The sequence below is a fragment of the Somniosus microcephalus genome, chromosome 16, assembly GCF_052327205.1.
Source record: "Somniosus microcephalus isolate GS21.2 chromosome 16, FLI_Smic_1.0, whole genome shotgun sequence".
Classification (NCBI taxonomy): Eukaryota; Metazoa; Chordata; class Chondrichthyes; order Squaliformes; family Somniosidae; genus Somniosus; species Somniosus microcephalus.
In genome coordinates, this window is record NC_141002.1 from 104,964,137 (window position 1) to 104,988,258 (window position 24,122).

Sequence of the window (24,122 nt, forward strand, 5' to 3'; positions counted from 1 at the left end):
GGCCGAATGGCCTGTTGCTGTGCCGTATATCCGATGGAATCCTATGTAATCTCTCTCGCCTTCTCTCTCGCTCGCCTTCTCTCGCTCGCTTTCTCTCGCTCGCCTTCTCTCTCTCTCGCCCTCTCTCTCTCGCCTTCTCTCTCTCTCGCCTTCTCCCTCTCTCGCCTTCTCCCTCTCTCGCCTTCTCCCTCTCTCGCCTTCTCTCTCTCTCGCCTTCTCTCTCTCTCGCCTTCTCTCTCTCTCGCCTTCTCTCTCTCTCGCCTTCTCTCTCTCTCGCCTTCTCTCTCTCTCGCCTTCTCTCTCTCTCGCCTTCTCTCTCGCCTTCTCTCTCTCTCGCCTTCTCTCTCGCTCGCCTTCTCTCTCGCTCGCCTTCTCTCTCGCTCGCCTTCTCTCTCGCTCGCCTTCTCTCTCGCTCGCCTTCTCTCGCTCGCCTTCTCTCTCGCTCGCCTTCTCTCTCGCTCGCCTTCTCTCTCGCTCGCCTTCTCTCTCGCTCGCCTTCTCTCTCGCTCGCCTTCTCTCTCGCTCGCCTTCTCTCTCGCTCGCCTTCTCTCTCGCTCGCCTTCTCTCTCTCTCGCCTTCTCTCTCTCTCGCCTTCTCTCTCGCCTTCTCTCTCTCTCGCCTTCTCTCTCTCTCGCCTTCTCTCTCTCTCGCCTTCTCTCTCTCGCCTTCTCTCTCTCGCCTTCTCTCTCTCGCCTTCTCTCTCTCGCCTTCTCTCTCTCTCGCCTTCTCTCTCGCTCGCCTTCTCTCTCGCTCGCCTTCTCTTCTCGCCTTCTCTCTCTCTCGCCTTCTCTCTCTCTCGCCTTCTCTCTCTCTCGCCTTCTCTCTCGCCTTCTCTCTCTCTCGCCTTCTCTCTCGCTCGCCTTCTCTCTCTCTCGCCTTCTCTCTCTCTCGCCTTCTCTCTCTCTCGCCTTCTCTCTCTCTCGCCTTCTCTCTTTCTCGCCTTCTCTTTCTCGCCTTCTCTTTCTCGCCTTCTCTTTCTCGCCTTCTCTTTCTCGCCTTCTCTCTCTCGCCTTCTCTCTCGCTCGCCTTCTCTCTCGCTCGCCTTCTCTCTCGCCTTCTCTCTCTCTCGCCTTCTCTCTCGCTCGCTTTCTCTCTCTCTCGCCTTCTCTCTCTCTCGCCTTCTCTCTCTCTCGCCTTCTCTCTCTCGCCTTCTCTCTCTCGCCTTCTCTCTCTCGCCTTCTCTCTCTCGCCTTCTCTCTCTCGCCTTCTCTCTCGCTCGCCTTCTCTCTCGCTCGCCTTCTCTCTCGCTCGCCTTCTCTCTCGCTCGCCTTCTCGCTCGCCTTCTCGCTCGCCTTCTCGCTCGCCTTCTCTCTCGCCTTCTCTCTCGCCTTCTCTCTCTCTCTCGCCTTCTCTCTCTCTCGCCTTCTCTCTCTCTCGCCTTCTCTCTCTCTCGCCTTCTCTCTCTCTCGCCTTCGCCTTCTCTCTCTCTCGCCTTCTCTCTCTCTCGCCTTCTCTCTCTCTCGCCTTCTCTCTCTCTCGCCTTCTCTCTCGCTCGCCTTCTCTCTCTCTCGCCTTCTCTCTCTCGCCCCTTCTCTCTCTCGCCCCTTCTCTCTCTCGCCCCTTCTCTCTCTCGCCCCTTCTCTCTCTCGCCCCTTCTCTCTCTCGCCCCTTCTCTCTCTCGCCTTCTCTCTCTCTCGCCTTCTCTCTCTCTCGCCTTCTCTCTCTCTCGCCTTCTCTCTCGCTCGCCTTCTCTCTCGCTCGCCTTCTCTCTCGCTCGCCTTCTCTCTCTCGCCTTCTCTCTCGCTCGCCTTCTCTCTCGCTCGCCTTCTCCCTCCCTCTCTCGCCTTCTCCCTCCCTCGCTCGCCTTCTCCCTCCCTCGCTCGCCTTCTCCCTCCCTCGCTCGCCTTCTCCCTCCCTCGCTCGCCTTCTCCCTCCCTCGCTCGCCTTCTCCCTCCCTCGCCGTCTCCCTCTCCCTCCCTCGCCGTCTCCCCCTCCCTCCCGCGCCGTCTCCCCCTCCCTCCCGCGCCGTCTCCCCCTCCCTCCCGCGCCGTCTCCCCCTCCCTCCCGCGCCGTCTCCCCCTCCCTCCCGCGCCGTCTCCCCCTCCCTCCCGCGCCGTCTCCCCCTCCCTCCCGCGCCGTCTCCCCCTCCCTCCCGCGCCGTCTCCCCCTCCCTCCCGCGCCGTCTCCCCCTCCCTCCCGCGCCGTCTCCCCCTCCCTCCCGCGCCGTCTCCCCCTCCCTCCCGCGCCGTCTCCCCCTCCCTCCCGCGCCGTCTCCCCCTCCCTCCCGCGCCGTCTCCCCCTCCCTCCCGCGCCGTCTCCCCCTCCCTCCCGCGCCGTCTCCCCCTCCCTCCCGCGCCGTCTCCCCCTCCCTCCCGCGCCGTCTCCCCCCTCCCTCCCGCGCCGTCTCCCCCTCCCTCCCGCGCCGTCTCCCCCTCCCTCCCTCGCCGTCTCCCCCTCCCTCCCTCGCCGTCTCCCCCTCCCTCCCTCGCCGTCTCCCCCTCCCTCCCTCGCCGTCTCCCCCTCCCTCCCTCGCCGTCTCCCCCTCCCTCCCTCGCCGTCTCCCCCTCCCTCCCTCGCCGTCTCCCCCTCCCTCCCTCGCCGTCTCCCCCTCCCTCCCTCGCCGTCTCCCCCTCCCTCCCTCGCCGTCTCCCCCTCCCTCCCTCGCCGTCTCCCCCCTCCCTCCCTCGCCGTCTCCCCCTCCCTCCCTCGCCGTCTCCCCCTCCCTCCCTCGCCGTCTCCCCCTCCCTCCCTCGCCGTCTCCCCCACCCTCCCTCGCCGTCTCCCCCTCCCTCCCTCGCCGTCTCCCCCTCCCTCCCTCGCCGTCTCCCCCTCCCTCCCTCGCCGTCTCCCCCTCCCTCCCTCGCCGTCTCCCCCTCCCTCCCTCGCCGTCTCCCCCTCCCTCCCTCGCCGTCTCCCCCTCCCTCCCTCGCCGTCTCCCCCTCCCTCCCTCGCCGTCTCCCCCTCCCTCCCTCGCCGTCTCCCCCCTCCCTCGCCCTCGCCCTCTCCCTCCCTCGCCCTCTCCCTCCCTCGCCCTCTCCCTCCCTCGCCCTCTCCCTCCCTCGCCCTCGCCCTCTCCCTCCCTCGCCCTCTCCCTCCCTCGCCCTCTCCCTCCCTCGCCCTCTCCCTCCCTCGCCCTCTCCCTCCCTCGCCCTCTCCCTCCCTCGCCCTCTCCCTCCCTCGCCCTCTCCCTCCCTCGCCCTCTCCCTCCCTCGCCCTCTCCCTCCCTCGCCCTCTCCCTCCCTCGCCCTCTCCCTCCCTCGCCCTCTCCCTCCCTCGCCCTCTCCCTCCCTCGCCCTCTCCCTCCCTCGCCCTCTCCCTCCCTCGCCCTCTCCCTCCCTCGCCCTCTCCCTCCCTCGCCCTCTCCCTCCCTCGCCCTCTCCCTCCCTCGCCCTCTCCCTCCCTCGCCCTCTCCCTCCCTCGCCCTCTCCCTCCCTCGCCCTCTCCCTCCCTCGCCCTCTCCCTCCCTCGCCCTCTCCCTCCCTCGCCCTCTCCCTCCCTCGCCCTCTCCCTCCCTCGCCCTCCCTCGCCCTCTCCCTCCCTCGCCCTCTCCCTCCCTCGCCCTCTCCCTCCCTCGCCCTCTCCCTCCCTCGCCCTCTCCCTCCCTCGCCCTCTCCCTCCCTCGCCCTCTCCCTCCCTCGCCCTCTCCCTCCCTCGCCCTCTCCCTCCCTCGCCCTCTCCCTCCCTCGCCCTCTCCCTCCCTCGCCCTCTCCCTCCCTCGCCCTCCCTCGCCCTCGCCCTCCCTCGCCCTCGCCCTCTCCCTCTCTCGCCCTCCCTCGCCCTCGCCCTCGCCCTCCCTCGCCCTCGCCCTCGCCCTCGCCCTCCCTCGCCCTCTCCCTCCCTCGCCCTCTCCCTCTCCCTCCCTCGCCCTCTCCCTCCCTCGCCCTCTCCCTCCCTCGCCCTCTCCCTCCCTCGCCCTCTCCCTCCCTCGCCCTCTCCCTCCCTCGCCCTCTCCCTCCCTCGCCCTCTCCCTCCCTCGCCCTCTCCCTCCCTCGCCCTCTCCCTCCCTCGCCCTCTCCCTCCCTCGCCCTCTCCCTCCCTCGCCCTCTCCCTCCCTCGCCCTCTCCCTCCCTCGCCCTCTCCCTCCCTCGCCCTCTCCCTCCCTCGCCCTCTCCCTCCCTCGCCCTCTCCCTCCCTCGCCCTCTCCCTCCCTCGCCCTCTCCCTCCCTCGCCCTCTCCCTCCCTCGCCCTCTCCCTCCCTCGCCCTCTCCCTCCCTCGCCCTCTCCCTCCCTCGCCCTCTCCCTCCCTCGCCCTCTCCCTCCCTCGCCCTCTCCCTCCCTCGCCCTCTCCCTCCCTCGCCCTCTCCCTCCCTCGCCCTCTCCCTCCCTCGCCCTCTCCCTCCCTCGCCCTCTCCCTCCCTCGCCCTCTCCCTCCCTCGCCCTCTCCCTCCCTCGCCCTCTCCCTCCCTCGCCCTCTCCCTCCCTCGCCCTCTCCCTCCCTCGCCCTCTCCCTCCCTCGCCCTCTCCCTCCCTCGCCCTCTCCCTCCCTCGCCCTCTCCCTCCCTCGCCCTCTCCCTCCCTCGCCCTCTCCCTCCCTCGCCCTCTCCCTCCCTCGCCCTCTCCCTCCCTCGCCCTCTCCCTCCCTCGCCCTCTCCCTCCCTCGCCCTCTCCCTCCCTCGCCCTCTCCCTCCCTCGCCCTCTCCCTCCCTCGCCCTCTCCCTCCCTCGCCCTCTCCCTCCCTCGCCCTCTCCCTCCCTCGCCCTCTCCCTCCCTCGCCCTCTCCCTCCCTCGCCCTCTCCCTCCCTCGCCCTCTCCCTCCCTCGCCCTCGCCCTCCCTCGCCCTCGCCCTCCCTCGCCCTCGCCCTCCCTCGCCCTCGCCCTCCCTCGCCCTCTCCCTCCCTCGCCCTCTCCCTCCCTCGCCCTCGCCCTCGCCCTCCCTCGCCCTCGCCCTCCCTCGCCCTCTCCCTCCCTCGCCCTCTCCCTCCCTCGCCCTCTCCCTCCCTCGCCCTCTCCCTCCCTCGCCCTCTCCCTCCCTCGCCCTCGCCCTCCCTCGCCCTCCCTCGCCCTCGCCCTCCCTCGCCCTCCCTCGCCCTCGCCCTCGCCCTCGCCCTCCCTCGCCCTCGCCCTCCCTCGCCCTCTCCCTCCCTCGCCCTCGCCCTCTCCCTCCCTCGCCCTCTCCCTCCCTCGCCCTCTCCCTCCCTCGCCCTCTCCCTCCCTCGCCCTCTCCCTCCCTCGCCCTCTCCCTCCCTCGCCCTCTCCCTCCCTCGCCCTCTCCCTCTCCCTCCCTCGCCCTCTCCCTCCCTCGCCCTCTCCCTCCCTCGCCCTCTCCCTCCCTCGCCCTCTCCCTCCCTCGCCCTCTCGCCTTCTCACTCTCGCCTTCTCTCTCTCGCGCGTTCTCTCTCTCTTTCTCTCTCGCCTTCTCTTTGCAATGGCTTGGCTGCTATGTCAGACTGTGCTGCGCTTTCCCCCTCCCCTCTAAGCCCAGTCACAGTAAATACTGCTGATTCCACTTAGAGTAATAACGTTAACGTTAACATTAGGAGAAAATCCACGCTCAGAGTCTTGAGCCTGTGTTGGGTCTCATTGTACATGAACGGGATTGTTTCATCATCTTGTGATAAAGGTCAGGCTTCTTGTGCAACAGTTGTTATGGCATTCAGATTAATGTGGAAATTGAAATGGATTATCATTGGTGTCCTAGCGAATCGAATAACTAGGGCAGTAGATCGGGCTTTAAACTAAATAGTGGGGGGGAGGGTTCAGGTGAAGGGGAATTTAGAAAATCAGGGAAAAGAAAAGGTAATCGTGCAGGGTAGCAATAGGGGTAATGAGAGCCAGAGTGTGACGGGAAGAGACAAACTTAAGAGTGCACCAGCAAATAGTCAGAGTAGAGAAAAATGGTAAAAAGACAAAATTAAAGGCTCTTTACCTGAACGCACACAGAATTCGTAACAAGATAGATGAGTTGACGGCACAAATAGAAATAAATGGGTATGATCTGATAGCCACTACAGAGACGTGGTTGCAAAGTGACCAAGGCTGGGAACTGAATATTCAGGGGCATTTGACATTTCGGAAGGATAGACAGAAAGGAAAAGGAGGTGGGATAGCTCTGTTAATAAAGGATGAGATCAGTGCAATGGTGAGAAATGATATTGGCTCAGAAGATCAAGATGTAGAATCAGTTTGGGTGGAGATGAGGAATAGTATGGGAAATAAGTCACTGGTGGGAGTGGTCTATAGGCCCCTAACAGTAGCTACACTGTAGGACAAAGTGTAAATCAAGAAATAATGGGGGCTTGTAAGAAAGGTACTGCAATAATCAGGGGTGATTTTAATCTTCATATAGATTAGACAAATCAAATTGGCAAAGGGTAGCCTTGAGGAAGAGTTCATAGAATGTATTCAGGATGGTTTCTTAGAACAATACGTTGTGGAACCGGCCAGGGAGCAGGCTATTTTAGATCTGGTAATGTGTAATGAGATAGGATTAATTAATGATCTCATCGTAAAGGATCCTCTAGGGAAGAGTGATCATAGCATGATTGAATTTCAAATTCAGTTTGAGGGTGAGAAACTTGTGTCTGAAACTAGTGTCCTAAGTTTAAATAAAGGCAATTACAAAGGTATGGAGACAGAGTTGGCTAAAGTGGACTTAGAAAATAGATTAAAGGTTAAGACGGTAGATAAGCAGTGGCAGATATTTAAGGAGATATTTCATAACTCTCAGCAAAGGTTTATTCCAGTGAGAAAGAAAGACTGTACGAGAAGGATGAACCATCTGTGGCTAACTAAGGAAGTTAAGGATGGTATTAAATTGAAGGAAAAGGCATACAATGTTGCAAAGGTTAGTGGGAGGCCAGAGGATTGGGAAATTTTTAAAAACCAGCAAAGGATGACTAAAAAAGTGATAAAGCTGGAGAAGATAGATTGAGAGTAAACTAGCTAAAAATATAAAAACAGACAGCAAGAGCTTCTACAGGTATATAAAAAGGAAGTAGCTAAAGTAAGCGTTGGTCCCTTAGAGGATGAGACTGGGGAATTAATAATGGGAAACAGGGAAATGGCGGAGACCTTGAACAAATATTTTGTATCTGTCTTCACAGTAGAAGACACTAAAAGCATTCCAATAATAATTGATAATCAAGGGGCTATAGGGAGGGAGGAACTTAAAACAATCACTATCACTCGAGAAAAAGTACTAGCCAAACTAATGGGACTAAATGCTGACAAGTCCCCTGGACCTGGTGGCCTGCATCCTAGGCATAAAAGGTTACTGCACAAGATAAGAGCTCACGGTGTTGGGGCAATATATTAGATTGGATAGAGGTTTGGCTAACTAACAGAAAACAGAGAGTCGGAATAAATGGGTAATTTTAAGGTTGGCAAACTGTAACTAGTGGGGTGCCACAGAAATCAGTGCTGGGGCCTCAACTATTTACAATCTATATTAATGACTTGGATGAAGGGACCGAGTGTACTGTTGTCAAATTTGCTGATGATACAAAGATAGGTGGGAAAGCAAGTTGTGAGGAGAGTCTGCAAAGGGATTGACGTAAGAAAACTACTAGGCACTTGGTCTAAGCGTTAAAGCTTTAATCAACTGTTTTACAACATGGAGGTCTAGTTGTGTCCTTCACTAGTTCCTGTAAAAGAATATCCTGAGCAAGCTGGGCCCATGCCTGAGTATTTATACTCTCCCTGGACAGCGCCACCAGCAGGCCGCTCGGTATTATTTCATAAGTCATTTCCACATGAATGGCTGATTCATGTCAGGGATATACAGGAAACTTTGTGCTATCCGGCACCCACGGGACCGAGCTGCTGCCGTTGCCTCAAAACTGCCGTACTCTCCAGAGTTAATGTTGAGAGATACGGAGATTCTTATCTCCGTATTTGACAACAAACACTGTTGCTTAGCAACAGCTTCTAAACACTCGGGTGTGGCCCTAAAGCTCTGAAGCTGTTGCTATAGCTACAGACTTTGCACAGCTTGACTGTTCAAACAAAGCAAAAAAAACAAACAAAAAGAATAAAAAACGGCTGCTGATTTTTGCCGGTGGCTCCAGATTGCCGGATAGCTCACCTCCGGATAGCACAAAGTTTCCTGTAGCTAGGTTAAGTGAGTGGGCAAAAATTTGGCAGATGGAGTATAATGTGGGAAAATGTGAGGTTATCCACTTTGGTAGGAAGAATAAAAAAGCAAATTATTATTTAAATGGAGGGAGACTACAGAATGCTGTGGTACAGAGGGATCTGGGGGTCCTCGTACATGAAACACAAACAGTTAGCATGCAGGTACAGCAAGTAATTGGGAAGGCAAATGGAATATTGGCCTTTATTGCAAGGGGATGGAGTATAAAAGTAGGGAAGTCTTGCTACAACTGTACGGCGTAACGTTTTGGTCTCCTTATTTAAGGAAGGATATACTTGCATTGGAGGCTGCTACTACTTCTTAGGCAGTCCCTCAGAACCGTAGATGACTTGCTTCCACACTAAAAATTAGTTCTCCGGTGACTGATGAGTCCAATGAGGGACCTACAGTCTCTGTCACAGGTGGGGCAGACTAGTTGAAGGGGCGGGTGGGTGGGGTGCTTGGGTTGACGTGCGCTCCTTCCGCTGTTTGCGCTTGGCTTCCGCTTGCTCCTGGCGAAGAGACTCGAGGTGTTCGGCGCCTTCCCGGATGCTTCTCCTCCACTTTGTGCGGTCTTGGGCCAGGGATTCCCAGGTGTTGGTGGGGATGTTGCATTTTTTCAAGGAGGCTTTGAGGGTATCCTTGAAGCGTTTCCTCTGACCACCTGTAACTAGTGGGGTGCCACAGGATCAGTGCTGGGGCCTCAACTTGCCGTGTCGGAGCTCCGAGTAGAGTGCTTGTTTTGGGAGTCTTGTATCGGGTATGCAGACGATGCAATTCAGAGAAGGTTCACTAGGTTGATTCCTGAGTTGAACGGGTTGTCTTATGAAGATAGGTTGAGCAGGTTAGGCCTAAACTCACTGGAGTTTAGAAGAATGAGAGGTGATCTTATTGAAACATATAAGATTCTGAGGGGGCTTGACAGGGTAGATGCAGGGAGGATGTTTCCCCTCGTGGGGGAATCTAGAACTCGGGGGCATAGTTTCAGAATAAGGGGTCGCCCATTTAAGACGGAGATGAGGAGGAATTTCTTCTCCGAGGGTCGTGAATCTTTGGAATTCTCTTCCCTAGAGAGCTGAGGAGGCTGGGTCAGTGAATATATTCAGATTTTTAAAAAACAGGGGAATCGAGGGTTATGGGGAGCGGGCAGGAAAGTGGAGTTGAGGCCAAGATCAGATCAGCCATGATCTCATTGAATGGCGGAGTAGACTCGAGGGGCCGAATGACCCATTCCTACTCCTATTTCTTATGTAACTTGTTTTGTCTAGTATTAGTGACGGGAATAGATTAATCACAACTGAAGGGTCACAGATCATTAGCTGGAGTCATATTTCACTTGAAGAACAGGAACATAAGTCTGAAGAAGAAACCCTGGTATTAATGAACTCTTTCTCGAGAGGTTGGACAAGGTAGTCCCATTACAAAGTTTCTTTTGCACTAGAATTGCACGACAACTGTTGCACAAGCCTTTCGACTGAGGCGAGCGAACTGTGGTATTAATCGGGAGTCTGTTTTCAGGAGTAGTGTAACACAGTACCAGTTTTGGGCCGGAGGACCTTCGCTTCATCTAGCCCACCTATCCACAGTATTACCTTGGTGAATTAGAGCGAGGCCATTCAGGAGTGATGTCAGGAAGCATTTCTTCACACAAAGGGCGGTGGGAATCTGGAACTCTCCCCCAAAAAGTTGTTGAGGTTGGGGGGTCAATTGAAAATTTCAAAACTAAGATTTATAGATTTTTGTTGGGTAAGGGTATTCAGGGTTACGGAACCAAGGCGGGTAAATGGAGTTAAGATACAGATCAGCCATGATCTAATTAGTAATAACATAACATAAGAACTAGGAGCGGGAGTCAGCCATTCGGCCCTTCAATAAGATCATGGCTGATCTTCTACCTCAACTCCACTTTCCCGCACTATCCCCATAGAGTCCAAAAATCTATCGATCTCTGTCTTGAATATACTCAACCACTGATCATCCACAGCCCTCTGAGGTAGAGAATTCCAAAGATTCACCACCCTCTGGGTGAAGAAATTCCTCCTCATCTCAGTCTCAAATAGCTGGCCCCTTATTCTGAGACTGTGACCCCTGGTTCTAGACTCCCCAGCCAGGGGAAACATCCTCCCATCACCTACCCTGTCAAGCCCTGTAAGAATTTTATGTTTCAATGCGATCACCTCTCATTATTCTAAACTCTAGGGATTATAAGCCTAACTCAATCTCTCCTCATAATTGAATGACCTACTCCTGCACCTATGCATTTCTAATAACCTTGAATCCCATTTGTCGACAAGAACCTGCCTAATTAAATTTAAAATAGTTAAATTTTGTATATTTTATTTTAATTGTTTGCCTTTCCTTTTTTTTGATAAAGACCGTGGCAGACCTGGACAGCAGTCTCGCGTACATTACAGAAGTCATCACTAAGGTAAGGTGAAATCATCTCGTTAGAGCAAAGTTTACACTTATTTAACGGCGTTCCCCAAGTTCTGACCTGATCACTTTTTCTTGTAATAGTTAAATGCCTTTGACCGACGACACCTCGACGAGATTGATTTTGATGAGCGGCTGTCTGCATTCCAACTGGTGACGAGCTCTATCCGAGAGATGAGACGGTTGGACATGGCCTACCTGATTCCAATCATGCACAACTGCTTCCACTCCATACAGGTTTGTATAGAACCACCCGGCGCACGGTTACACGCGGGCTTCATTTCATAAAACCACATGGTGGAAATTCTTCAAACTGGTGGACGGGTTTACACAGATCACGAATACCTAATCTGTAAAATGCGTTACCTCTCGATTGCCTTTTAAGTTCTCGTTTGTAACTACGCAGTGTACAATTCATGTCACAATTTGAAACCCGTACGACGTTGGGTGTCCGCGTACAAGAAACACGGAACGGTAGCAAGCAATTAGGAAGGCAAATGGCATGTTGGCCTTTATTGCTAGGGGGTTGGAGTACAAGAGTAAGGAAGTCTTGCTACAATTATATACGACTTTGGTGAGACCACACCTGGAGTACAGGAAACTTTCTGATATCCGGCACTGACGGGACCGAGCTGGTGCCGTACCATCAAAAGTGCCGGACATACCAGCATTAATGTTGAAACATACGGAACTGAAAAGCTCCGTGTGATCAACAAACCCTGTTGCTTAGCAACAGCTTCAAAACAGTCGGCTGCAGCTGCAAGCGTCTCCAGCTGAAGCTGTTGCTATAGCTACAGACCTTGCAGTGCCTGACTGGGGGAAAAAAAAGCAATGAGAACTAAAAAAAACTTATAGAAAACGGCTCCTGATTTTTGCCGTTAGATCGAGTATTCCGGACATATAACCTCCGGATAAACCAAAGTTTCCTGTACTGTGCACAGTTTTGGTCTCCTTATCTGAGGAAGGATATACTTGCCTCAGAGGCGGTGCAATGAAGGTTCACTAGATTGATCCCTGGGATGAGAGGTTGTCCTATGATGAGAGATTGAGTAGATTGGGCTGATACTCTCTGGAGTTTAGAAGAATGAGAGGGGATCTCATTGAAACCTATAAAATGCTTTAGAGGGTTTGACAGGGTAGATGCTGAGAAGCTGTTTCCCCTGACTGGAGTGTCTAGAAATAGGGGTCACAGTCTCAGAATAAGGGGTCGGCCATTTAAGACTAAGATGAGGAGAAATTTCTTCACTCAGAGGGTGGTGAATCTTTGGAATTCTCTACCCCAGAGGGCTGTGGATGCTCAGTCGTTGAGTATATTCAAGACAGAGATCGACAGATTTTTGGACTCTCGGGGAATCGAGGGATATGGGGATAGGGCGGGAAAGTGGAGTTGAGGTCGAAGATCAGCCATGATCTTATTGAATGGCGGAGCAGGCTCGAGGGGCTGAATGGCCGATTCCTGCTCTCATTTCTTTTGTTCTTATATTCACAAAAGAATGACATGCTTGAGAGTTTCAATTTTGAACATGGTTTTAATGAGATGGGATAAACTGAGCTGGGAAATAGCAGGGAAACCAGATTGACACGGGATGTGGTGTATTATGGTAGAATATGCTTTTAGTAATAGGGGATGTGGTCAATGTTCCCTTTAATTTTTTTTGGCTGTGTGGTCCCTTTAACGGGCTGTGCGGCCCATTCAAAGTGTCGCGCATGCGTAAAATTTCACATTGGAAAAGCCGGTTCCAGGCTGCGTGGGACCGACAGACAGCAGCGCCGCCGCGTAGCTTAAAGGAACCGTTGGGTATGGTGTATTATAATAGAATTTGCTTCTAGTGAGTGGGGACGTGGTGTTTCTTGTAGCAGGATACACACTGCGACCGATTTTACCCATTGCCTTAGAATGAAATGGTGAAGTATTGAATTGTGAAACATAGTTGTGATGGTGCCGGTGAACCTGGGGCAGCCGCGGGCAGACTGTGCGCTCTCGATATTCCACATATTGACCAGTGTACAGTGTTTGGTTAGATACAGGGCTGTGGTCCTCAGTTTGTCGTTCTGTGATTGATGGCAGCCCACAGTGTAACTGAATCTGAAGCAGCACTTCTAGCTTATATAAAAAAACTGATTTTGGTCGGTCTAGTTTTGAACTTGAGGCCATATCTATCTGCAAAAATTAAATCTATTGCATAAAATGAAAGTTTGTTCTTTCTCTCTCTCCCCTTTCCATCCTCTTCCGTTCTCCCTCTCCTCTTCCCTCTCCCGCCCTTTCTTTCCTCCCCCTCTATTTCCCTCTCTGGTTCCCCCCCTCCCCCTCTCGGTTCCCCCCCTCCCCCTCTCGGTTCTCCCCCTCCCCCCCTCGGTTCCCCCCTCCCTCTCTCTTTTGAACCAGAGTTGAAGAAAATCTGTTCTAGTTTCAGAGTTTTCTTTTAAAGTTCCTAAGTAGCTGTTCGTTTACAAAGGGATGGAGTTGATTTTCCTGCTCTGGTGCCTGTGTGCCTCGAGCTGTCCGAGTGCAGCAAATACAGGAGAATCTGATGGGAAGAATCACATTAATTTAAACGGACGGAATATTGGCCGGGCTTGTTGCGGCCAAGCTCCCCACGCAGGCGAGCTGATACGCCCAGGCACAAAACCACAAACATCACTCCCGTTTACCTTCATTGCTGGGGATGGTGCTTCCTGACTCCACAACAAGGTGAATGACACTTTTGCCCTGTCATTTCTCTTTCAGTTGGGTGAGATGACTCTAAGTGACAGTGCAACGCTTTGCTTGACTGCGATAATCCAACAAGTGGCTTCCACTGACAGTTCGGAGGAGGAATACAAGGAGGTGATCACCCGCACACTGCTGGAGACCTTGAGGAATTGTCTAAAATCAAAGATCGAGGTAAAGTAATGTGAAGGGATAAGGCTAGCGGGAGATGTATGGCCACAGCTGCTGACGTGCTCCATCAATACACCAGTGATGCATGAAGCAAGTTCCAGTCCATCAGAGGAAACTGCGACTGAATAGATTGTGGTTTTCAGTGTACTGCTGTTTGACTGGACCAACAAGATAGTTCCTCAATGTAATTAACTCTGGCAACATTTTATAGTGTTGCACAAATACACATTAGGCAGCTGCAGGTTAACTTTAACTCTTAAAAAGGAAAAGAAAAACTTGCACAGCAAGCTCCCAATGTGATAATGACCAGATCATCTGTTTTAGTAATGTTGGTTGAGAGATAAATATTGGCCAAAGACACTGGGGAGAACTCCCCTGCTCTTCAAAATAGTGGCCATGGGATGTTTTACATCCACCTGAGAGGGCAGACGGGGTCTCAGTTTAAAGTCTCATCCGAGAGACAGCACCTTCGACAGTGTGGCGCTCTCTCAGTACTGCCTCTCCGACAGTGCGGCGCTCCCTCAGTACTGCCCCTCCAACAGTGCGGCGCTCTCCCAGTACTGCCTCTCCGACAGTGCGGCGCTCCCTCAGTACTGCCCCTCCAACAGTGCGGCGCTCCCTCAGTACTGCCCCTCCAACAGTGCGGCGCTCTCTCAGTACTGCCCCTCCAACAGTGCGGCGCTCTCTCAGTACTGCCCCTCCGACAGTGCGGCGCTCCCTCGGTACTGCCCCTCCGACAGTGCGGCGCTCCCTCAGTACTGCCCCTCCGACAGTGCGGCGCTCCCTCAGTACTGCCCCTCCGACAGTGCGGCGCTCCCTCAGTACTGCCCCTCCGACAGTGCGGCGCTCCCTCAGTACTGCCCCTCCGACAGTGCGGCGCTCCCTCAGTACTGCCCCTCCGACAGTGCGGCGCTCCCTCAGTACTGCACTGGAGTGTCAGCCTGGATTATGTGCTCAAGTTTCTGGAGTGGGACTTGAACGCACCACCTTCTGACTCGAGTGAGACTGCTGCCCACTGAGCCACAGCTGACATGGACTGTCTGACACATACCCTTAGACTGCTGGCAGTTGCAATCTAATTCCTGCATCTCTGAACTCACCAGGTTTGTTAGGGTCACGATTCATGAGATAAAACTAATATCACAGTAATAAATGATGAATATTCAAATGTCAGGAGTACATAAGAACATAACATAAGAAATAGGAGCAGGAGTAGGCCAATCGGCCCCTTGAGCCTGCTCCGCCATTCAATAAGATCATGGCTGATCTGATCCTAACCGCCAATCCACTATCACAGAACCATCTCCTGAATCTAACAGAATTAGACACACGAAATAGGAGCAGGATCAGGCTACACGGCCCCTGGGCCCGCTCCGCTACCCACAGGGCCATGACCAATCCGAACCTAGACTCATGTCCAAATTCCTGCCCGTAACCCTTAATTCCCTTTACTTCTAGGAAACTGTCTCTTTCTGTTTTAAATTTATGTAATGATGTAGCTTCTACAGCTTTTTGGGGCAGCATATTCCATGGACCTACCACCCTCTGAGTGAAGTAGTTCCTCCTCATCTCAGTTTTGAAAGAGCAGCCCCTTATTCTAAGACTATGCCCCCTAGTTCTAGTTTCACCCATCATCGGGAACATCTTCCCCGCATCCACCCGATCCGACCCCTTCACAATCTTATATGTTTCAATAAGATCGCCTCTCATTCTTCTGAACTCCAATGAGTAGAGTCCCAATCTACTCAACCTCTCCTCATATGTCCATCCCCTCATCCCCGGGATTAACCGAGTGAACCTTCTTTGTACTGACTCGAGAGCAAGTATGTCCTTTCTTAAGTATGGACACCAAAACTGTACGCAGTATTCCAGGTGCGGCCTCACCAGTACCTTGTACAACTGAAGCAATACCTCCCTATTTTTATATTCTATCCCCCTAGCAATGAAAGCCAACATTCCATTGGCCTTCTTAATCACTTGCTGCACCTGCATACTAACCTTTTGAGTTTCGTGCACCAGGACCCCCAGATCCCTTTGTACTTCAGTACTTTCCAGTTTCTTGCCATTAAGATAATAACTTGCTCTACGATTTTTCCTGCCAAAGTGCATAACCTCACACTTTCCAGTATTGTATTCCATCTGCCAAATCTCTGCCCACTTACTTAGCCTGTCTATGTCCCCTTGCAGGTTTTTTATGTCTTCCTCACTCACTACTTTATTGTTGCAAGTATTGACGTTTAAATCTTAAAATGCAAGTTATTTTTAATTGCAGTTTGAAAGTGGGAATAACTTTCAAAAAAATTAGTTAGCTGAAAAACAACTTTTTAAATTACATTTGTTTGCAAACGGTTGTAAACCCAGACATTGAAGATTGAACAGGGCTGCCTCAGAGATGGGTCCGGGTCAATCGCTGGTACATCTTTACATGTTAAACACAGACGGGACTACAAGGGTTAAAAGTAGAGCTGTCAAAATGTGCCTGGACATTCTCTCATATCGAGCCTGTTGTGCTTTAGTTGGGTGGCTTACTGGAGTTTAAATGTGGCTCACTGCAGCAAAGCTGATTTAGCGTGTGCAGATTGCTGAACTTGGCAGCAGTGCTCACACAGCTCGCTGTGTGGGTGCTGGGTTATTTATTGCACAGTTTGTAAACTGTCAAGACTGCTTAGCCCAGCTTGCTGCTTCACTGGGCTTACAGAACCTTTATTTAGATCAAGTCCCCGCAGGACCATTTTGTAATAATTCACTTTCAGGATGTGGGCGTCCTTGGCCAAGCTAACATTTATTGCCCATCCCTAATTGCCCTCGAGAAGGTGGCGGTGAGCCGTCTTCTTGAACCGCTGCTGTCCGTGTGGTGAAGGCACTCCTACAGTACTGTTAGGGAGGGAATTCCAGGATTTTGACCCAGCGATGATGAAGGAACGGCGATATACTTCCAAGTCAGGACGGTGTGTGACTTGGAGGGGAACTTGCAGGTGGTGGTGTTCCCATGCGCCTGCTGCCCTTGTCCTTCTAGGTGGAAGAGGTCGCGGGTTTGGGAGGTGCTGCTGAAGAAGCCTTGGCGAGTTGCTGCAGTGCAGCTTGTAGATGGTACACACTGCAGCCACGGTACGCCGGTGGTGGAGGGAGTGAATGTTTAAGGTGGTGGATGGGGTGCCAATTAAGCGGGCTGCTTTGCCCTGGATGGTGTCGAGCTTCTTGAGTGTTGCGGCTGCGCCCATTGGGAATCCCTGACGTTGGGTAGCCGTGCCCAGCAGTCACCTTCACCCAAATCCTGGTCGCAATAAATAGTTCATTTTGCTTCAAAATGGTGCTGTGATGACTATTGAATCATCTTCCTGACATAGAATCATATAGAGGTTACAACACAGAAACAGGCCGTTCAGCCCATCCAATCCATGTTGGTGTTTATCCGCCACTCGAGCAGTATCCTAATCACATTGCTTGATTTGAGATTTATAGAAAGGGATATTAATGGTTACGGAACCAAGGTGGGGTAGATGGCGTTGGATACAGATTGAATGGCGGGACAGGCTCGAGGGGCTGAATGGCCTCCTCTTGTGTTCCTATAGAAACATAGAAGATAGGAGCAGGAGTAGGCCATTCGGCCCTTCGAGCCTGCTCTGCCATTCAATGAGATCATGGCTGATCATCCAAATTCAGTACCCTGTCCCTGCCTTCTCCCCATATCCCTTGATCCCTTTAGCCTTAAGAAATATATCCAACTCCTTCTTGAATATATTTAATGAACTGGCCTCCACCGCCCTCTGTGGCAGAGAATTCCACAGGTTCACCACTCTCTGGGTGAAGAAATTCCTCCTCATTTCAGTCCTAAATGGCTTACCCCTTATCCTTAGACTATGACCCCTGGTTCTGGACTCCCCCACCATCAGAAACATCCTTCCTGTATCTAGTCTGTCCAGACCTGACAGAATTTTATAGGTTTCGATGAGATCCCCTCTCGATTTTCTAAACTCCAGTCAGTATAAGCCCAATCGACACAATCTCTCCTCATACGTCATTCCTGCCATCCCAGGTATCAGCCTGGTGAATCTTCGCTGCACTCCCTCCATGGCAAGAACGTCCTTCCTCAGGTAAGGTGACCAAAACTGCACACAATACTCAAGGTGTGGTCTCACCAAGGCCCTGTACAACTGCAGCAAGACATCCTTGTTCCTGTACTCAAACCCTCTCGCTACGAAGGCCAACATACCATTTGCCTTCTTAACCGCCTGCTGCACCTGCATGCTTACCTTCAGCGACTGGTGCACAAGGACACCCAGGTCTCGTTGCACTTCCCCTTCTCCCAATCTATTGCCATTCCTACATGCTGCTGCCTTGATAGAATGACACCACAGCCGTGCTTAGTTCGCGTGGTTTCATTGTATTGTCACATCCCTTTCTTCATATTTTGTTTTGATTTATTGCAGAGTGTTCAACAAGAGTACACGACGCTCCTTTGCTGTTTAATCCGTGTGTTCCCCCAGAGGTTGGAGTTCCAGGACCTGGTTCAGCTCACAGATCACGATCCAGAAATGGACTTCTTCGAGAATATGAAACACATACAGGTGGATGATACAAGACGTTTCTTTTAATATGTTTAATAACTGTTAAAATATTCTACTCAACAGCAGGGCCTAGTAGTGGTTGGAAAACCGATCAAATAACTTCAAAAATGTTCAAAACTGGAAGTGTTTGCAAATTATCTTTGGTCATTCTTTGCATAGAGTGCAAATAATTGGAATATGGAAAATAATGGGTCAAATCTTGCTGGAACAATAACAGCGAGTTTACCACGCATGCGGTTATTAATAATCAGCCAGCAAGTTCAAGGGATGAAGAGATATGCCGTGAGTTGTGGACCTCCATAACTTATAGAGTAGTGATAATGGGAGACTTTAACTAGCCCATTATTGAATGGGGCAGTGATTGTGTTGAGGGCAGAGAAGGGGAGGAATTTCTGAAGTGTGTTCAGGAGAGTTTTCTTGATCAGTATGTTTCTGGCCCAACAAGGAAGGGGAGGCATTGCTGGATCTAGTCCTGGGGAATGAAGTGGGTCAAGTGGAGAATATCACAGTTGGTGAGCATCTGGGGAATATTGATCATAGTAACGTAAGCTTCAGATTAGTTATGGACAAGGACAAGGAGCAATCTAAAGTAAAAATACTTAACTGGAGGAAGGCTAATTTCAGCGAATTGAGGAGGGATCTGACCTGGATAAATTGGAGTCAAAGACTGGCAGGTAAAAATGTAATGGGGCAATGGGCGGCCTTTAAAGAGGAGATGGTTCGGGTACAGTCGAGGTACATTCCCACAAGGGGGAAAGGTTAGGCAACCAAAGTCCGAGCTCCCTGGATGACGAAGGAGTTGGAGAGTAGGATGAAGCAGAAAAAGTATGACAGATAAGGGAGAATCAGGCTGAATACAGAAAGTACAGAGGAAAAGTGAAAAAAGAAATGAGGGGCAAAGAGACAGCACGAGAATAGATTGGCAGCTAACATTAAGGGTAATCTACTGTCTCCTATAGGCGTTTTAACAGTAAAAGGGTTGTCAAAGGAGCGGTGGGGCCAGTTAGGGACCGAAATGGAGATCTCTTGGTGGAATCAGAAGGCACGGCTCAGGCACTAATGAGTACTTTGCATTGGTGTTTACCAAGGAAGAGCTATGGTAAACAAGGAGGTTGCTGGGATACTGGATGAGATAAAAAATCGACCAAGACAACTACTGGACAGGGGGCGCGAGACTAACTGGATTGCTCTCTGAAGGAGCTGGCGCACACTCGATGGGCCGAATGGCTTCCTCTGCTGTACTATTCAATGATTCTATGAATTTGCTGTTCAATTTACGTCGCTCCGCCATTTGCTTTGCACAAACGGCATCTCGCCCTTAGCCTCCCCATTATTTTGAAGAACTTGCTAGATTTGCACATTAATTGCCCATTAAACTCGCCGCAGAAAGTTGAGACTGGTGATTAAGAGCGTAAGGACCTCATTAACAATGTGATTATATTGTTCCTGCAATGCCACTCAACCTCTCTGGCCCAGAAAGGGAACAATTGAAACTGTGGAGTCTCATTTCTTCAGGTAGTGAATTGTTCTTGGAGATTTTAAAAATTTCAATTAAAATTAATTCTTAATTTTCCTTTCTGTCTTTTGTTCTCGCTCTCTTAAACCAATCTTTCTTTCTCTTTCTGGACCTGATTTGACTCTAATTCACCTGACCTCCTCCTCCATCGTTCCTCCGTTTCTTTCTCAATCCTTAAATCTCATTGGTTAAGGAGATAGACTGTTGGTCCCGTCGTTCACTGAGGTCCCAGGTGCCCTGTTGCCCTCGCCGCCCCGTTATCCGCTCACACTTCCAGCAAGTTGTTTGAGCTGAAGGGTGAGGGAAAAAGTCTAACTAACAGGGCACATTGCGAGATGCCCCACTCCAGCAAAATGTGGGCCAATAAAGTGCGTGACGTGCCTTTGCAAACACATCTGTTTAGTGCCTTAGTTTAAACATGCTTTCCATCAATTGAACTTTGTGTCAGAATGAATATTGTGACATTTGTTTGGGGTCTAGAAGTGACTATTGGTGACATTAGTTGGTGAATGCTTGACCTGTCTGTATAATATCCGTCTGTCTGCTATTTTAAAATGGGTAACGGCCTTGGCTAAAATAGCAGACAGAGGAATATCATAACCCTTTCTTAGACTGCAGGGTGAGTGAAGATGCCTGCTAATATCTTGCTGTTATACTAATAACTGAGAGTACAGTAGTAAAGTGGTTATAGAACTGGACTAGTATCCCGGCAGTCGTGAGTTCAAATCCCACCATGGCAAAGTTATGTATAGAAATACACAGAAGTTACAACAAGTAAACAGGCCATTCGGTCCAACCAGTCTGTGTTGGCGTTTACCCTCTACACAAGCAAATAGTTCTAATCCCGTTTACCCGCCCTCTTCCCATGCCCTTCAACCCCCTTTCCTGCATCCTCCTGTCCAATCTAATCTGCCTCACTCACTAACTGTGGGGGTGAATCCCACAGCCTCCCGACACACTGTGAAGAAGTCTCTGCTGTCCCCTGTTCTAAATCGCTCACATTTTATCTTGTATCTATGGCCGCTCGTTCTCGACCCCTCAACTCCGGGAAGTGGTCTGATTCTATCTGCTCCGTCCAATCTTTTCAGAATTGTGAAGTTGAATTCAATAATTCTGGTAATTTGTGGGCTGGCACCTGATAAAATGACCATGAAGCTGTCGGATTGTCGTAAAAACCCAGCTGGTTCACTGATGTCCCTTTAGGGAAGGAAGTCTGCCGTCCTTACCCGGTCTGGGCCTATATGTGACTCCAGTCTCACACCAACGTGGTTGACCTTTAATAACCTCAGGGCAACAAGAGACTGGCCATCAATACGACCTTGCCCGTGTCGCCCACATGACCAGAACAAAACAAAATCCCAGGCTCAGCCTTTGCGACTCGCACCGTTTTAATTTATAACTGGCGGGATTGAGCAAGGTGCAGAGGTCCTGATACTTTTTCCTCTTGGATGTTTAGATTCACAGAAGAGCTCGTGCCTTGAAAAAGCTCGCGAAGCAGCTTGATGAGGGGAAAATCGTCCTGTCCTCTAAATCGTTGATGAACTACATCCTGCCGTACGCGACTTCCACACTGTTCAGCGAGAACATGCTGAAGGTAAGAGCTGGATTAGCGCCACATACGAACAGGGAGGCCATTCAGCCCTTGAGTCTGTCCCACCATTCAATTAGATCAGGGCTGATCTGTCTCTTAACTCCATTTCCCACCTTGGTTCTGTATCCCTTTATACCCTTGCCTAACAAAAATCGATCAATCTCAGTTTTGAAATTTTCAATTGACCCCCAACCTCAACAGCTTTTTGTGGGGGGGAGAGTTCCAGATTTCCACCACCCTTTGTGTGAAGAAGTGCTTCCTGACATCACCCCTGAACGGCCTGGCTCTAATTTTAAGGTTCTGCCCCCTTGTTCTGGACTCCCCCCCCCACCAGAGGAAATAGTTTCTCTCTCTCTCTACCCGGTCAACTCCTTTAATCATTCTAAAAACCTCGATTAGATCACCCCTTAATCTTCTAAACTCGAGGGAATACAAGCCTAGTCTGTGTAACCTGTCCTCAGAATTTAACCCTTTAATCCCCGGTATCATTCTGGTGAATCTGCGCTGCTCCCCCTCCTTCCTGAGGGGCGGGGCCCAGGACTGAACCCAGTTACTCCAGAAATAAAAACAGAAAATGCTGGAAATACTCAGCAGGTCAGGCAACACCTGTGGAGAGAGAAACAGAGTCAACGTTTTAGATCAATCACCTTTCATCAGAACTGGAAGATGTCAGAGATTCAACAGCTTTCAAGCAACAGCAGAGCCACAGGAAAGGGGGCGGGGAACACAGTGCTGCAGATGTGGTTTGACCAGAGCTTTATACAACTCCAGCATAATATGATAGAGATGATCAAAATCATGAAGGGTTTGATAGAGTAAAGAGAAACTGTTTCCAGTGGCAGGAGGGGGATCGGTAACCAGAGGACACAGATTTAAGGTAATTGACAAAAGAACCAGAGGCAACATGAGACATTTCTTTACGCAGCGAGTTGTGATCTGGAACGCGCTGCCAGAAAGGACGGTGGAAGCAGATTCAATAGTAACTTTCAAAAGGGAATTGGAGAAATACGCGAAAAGGAAAAATTTACAGGGCTGTGGGGAAAGAGCAGGGGGGAGTGGGACTAATTGGAGAGCTCTTTCAAAGAGCTGGCACAGGCACGATGGGCCGAATGGCTGCCTTCTGTGCTGTAAGATTCAATTCTATTCTATAACTTCCAACCAAACATAAGACTGCTAAAATGGATGTTATTCAGTTGTGTTTCACTCTCTTCTGCTTATCTTTTTCATTACAAAATTCTCCAGTATGAGAACATGACCTCGGCTTCTGTGGAACTTGTTGGAGCTGCCTGCAAGCATTTGGCGTGGTCGCAGTATATTTATCACCTCAAACGCTACATTCACGTTCTGCAGACTGGACAGATCAATCAGAAACTGGCAGTCAGGTGAGTACATGGAAGCTGGTCTGGAGTGGTGAACAATGCGGGCAAATTAATGAATAGTTCTTCAACGTTTTTATTTTTTTTGTTTACAAGCAAGACGGCTTAACACTCGCTCTGAGGCTCGTTCTTTTTTAAGTACGATAAAGCATTTGCATATGAAGAATGACGGACAGGAAAAGACCCTCTGGTCCATCCGGCCTGTCCCACGCAACTGCGATAACAATACTGTATATAGACTCTCCACCAGTGTTCCCTGTAATTTTTTGGGGGACCGTGCGGCACCTTCAAAATACCGCGCATGCCCCTGGAGCGCGGCCACGCAGCTTAAAGGGAACGTTGCTCTCCGCCCCACATCGAGACCATGTCATAGAAACATAGAAGATAGGAGCAGGAGTAGGCCATTCGGCCCCTCGAGCCTGCTCCACCATTCAGTGAGATCATGGCTGATCATCCAAATTCAGTACCCTGTCCCTGCTTTCTCCCCATATCCCTTGATCCCTTTAGCCTTAAGAAATATATCTAACTCCTTCTTGAATATATTTAATGAATTAGCCTCAACTGCCTTCTGTGGTAGAGAATTCCACAGGTTCACCACTCTGGGTGAAGAAATTCCTCCTCATCTCTGTCCTAAATGGCCTACCCCTTATCTTTAGACTGTGACCCCTGGTTCTGGACTCCCCCGCCATCGGGAACATCCTTCCTGCATCTAGTCTGTCTAGCCCTGTTAGAATTTTATACGTTTCAATGAGATCCCCTCTCATTCTTCTAAACTCCAGCGAGTATAAGCCCAATCGACCCAATCCTCATACGTCATTCCTGCCATCCCAGGTATCAGTCTGGTGAATCTTCGCTGCACTCCCTCCATTGCAAGAACATCCTTCCTCAGATAAGGCGACTAAAACTGCACACAATACTGAAGGTGTGGTCTTACCAAGGCCCTGTACAATTGCAGCAGGACATTCTTGTTCCTGTACTCAAATCCTCTTGCTATGAAGGCCAACATACCATTTGCCTCCTTAACCGCCTGCTGCACCTGCATGCTTACCTTCAGCGACTGGTGCACAACGACACCCAGGTCTCGTTGCAGTTCCCCTTCTCCCAATCTATTGCCGTTCAGATAATAATCTGCCTTCCTGTTTTTGCCACCGAAGTGGATAACCTCGCATTTATCCACGTTATATTGCATCTGCCATGCTTCTGCCCAGTCACCCAACCTGTCCAGATCATCCTGGAGTTTCTCGGCATCCTCCTCACAGCACACAACGCCCACCCAGCTTCATCTCCTGGGAGAGGCCAAAAAATAGATAAAGCCCCAGGCCAATTTGAGGGGGTGAGGGAAATTCCTCTCTGGCCCCCTAGGGGATCAAAGCTAGTCCAGGAGATCGCTCTGGCCTTGAGTAGCGTTAGTGTGCTTCAAGATTACTTTGTGAATCGAGTGTAACGCCCTCAGCCATTGTTTGGCAGGTGTTCTGTAAATGCCCCACAATATTGAGTGCTGCCAGTAACTAAAGATGTAGAAACTGGTTCATTTTTATATTTCTCTCTGTTAAAACAGACCCTATAAATGTGTGAATTTTTCCCACACCAATTCTGTGCTCTTTACTTTGTGCTGTTAATTTTCTCTCAAACAGTTTGCTAATGTCCGTGCTGCAAGCCTTTCACTTTGACCCAGCGAGCCTGTGGAAGGAGTTTGAAGCGGTTCAGACAACTGAAGATGAAAGTAGGTGTCTAAAAATCCGCCTA

At 51.2% G+C, this 24,122-nt stretch overlaps 1 protein-coding gene across 1 annotated transcript in view; it reads left to right on the forward strand.

Annotated features, from left to right (window-relative positions):
• The window catches only part of utp20 (UTP20 small subunit processome component), a 148,413-nt gene that overhangs the window by 72,420 nt on the left and 51,871 nt on the right, over positions 1-24,122 (forward strand). The window contains exons 30-36 of the mRNA XM_086009734.1: positions 10,386-10,439; positions 10,529-10,681; positions 13,173-13,328; positions 17,756-17,893; positions 20,866-21,003; positions 22,243-22,382; positions 24,011-24,099. Coding sequence (XP_085865860.1) covers positions 10,386-10,439; positions 10,529-10,681; positions 13,173-13,328; positions 17,756-17,893; positions 20,866-21,003; positions 22,243-22,382; positions 24,011-24,099 — 868 coding nt within the window. The remainder of the gene's footprint in view (positions 1-10,385; positions 10,440-10,528; positions 10,682-13,172; positions 13,329-17,755; positions 17,894-20,865; positions 21,004-22,242; positions 22,383-24,010; positions 24,100-24,122) is intronic.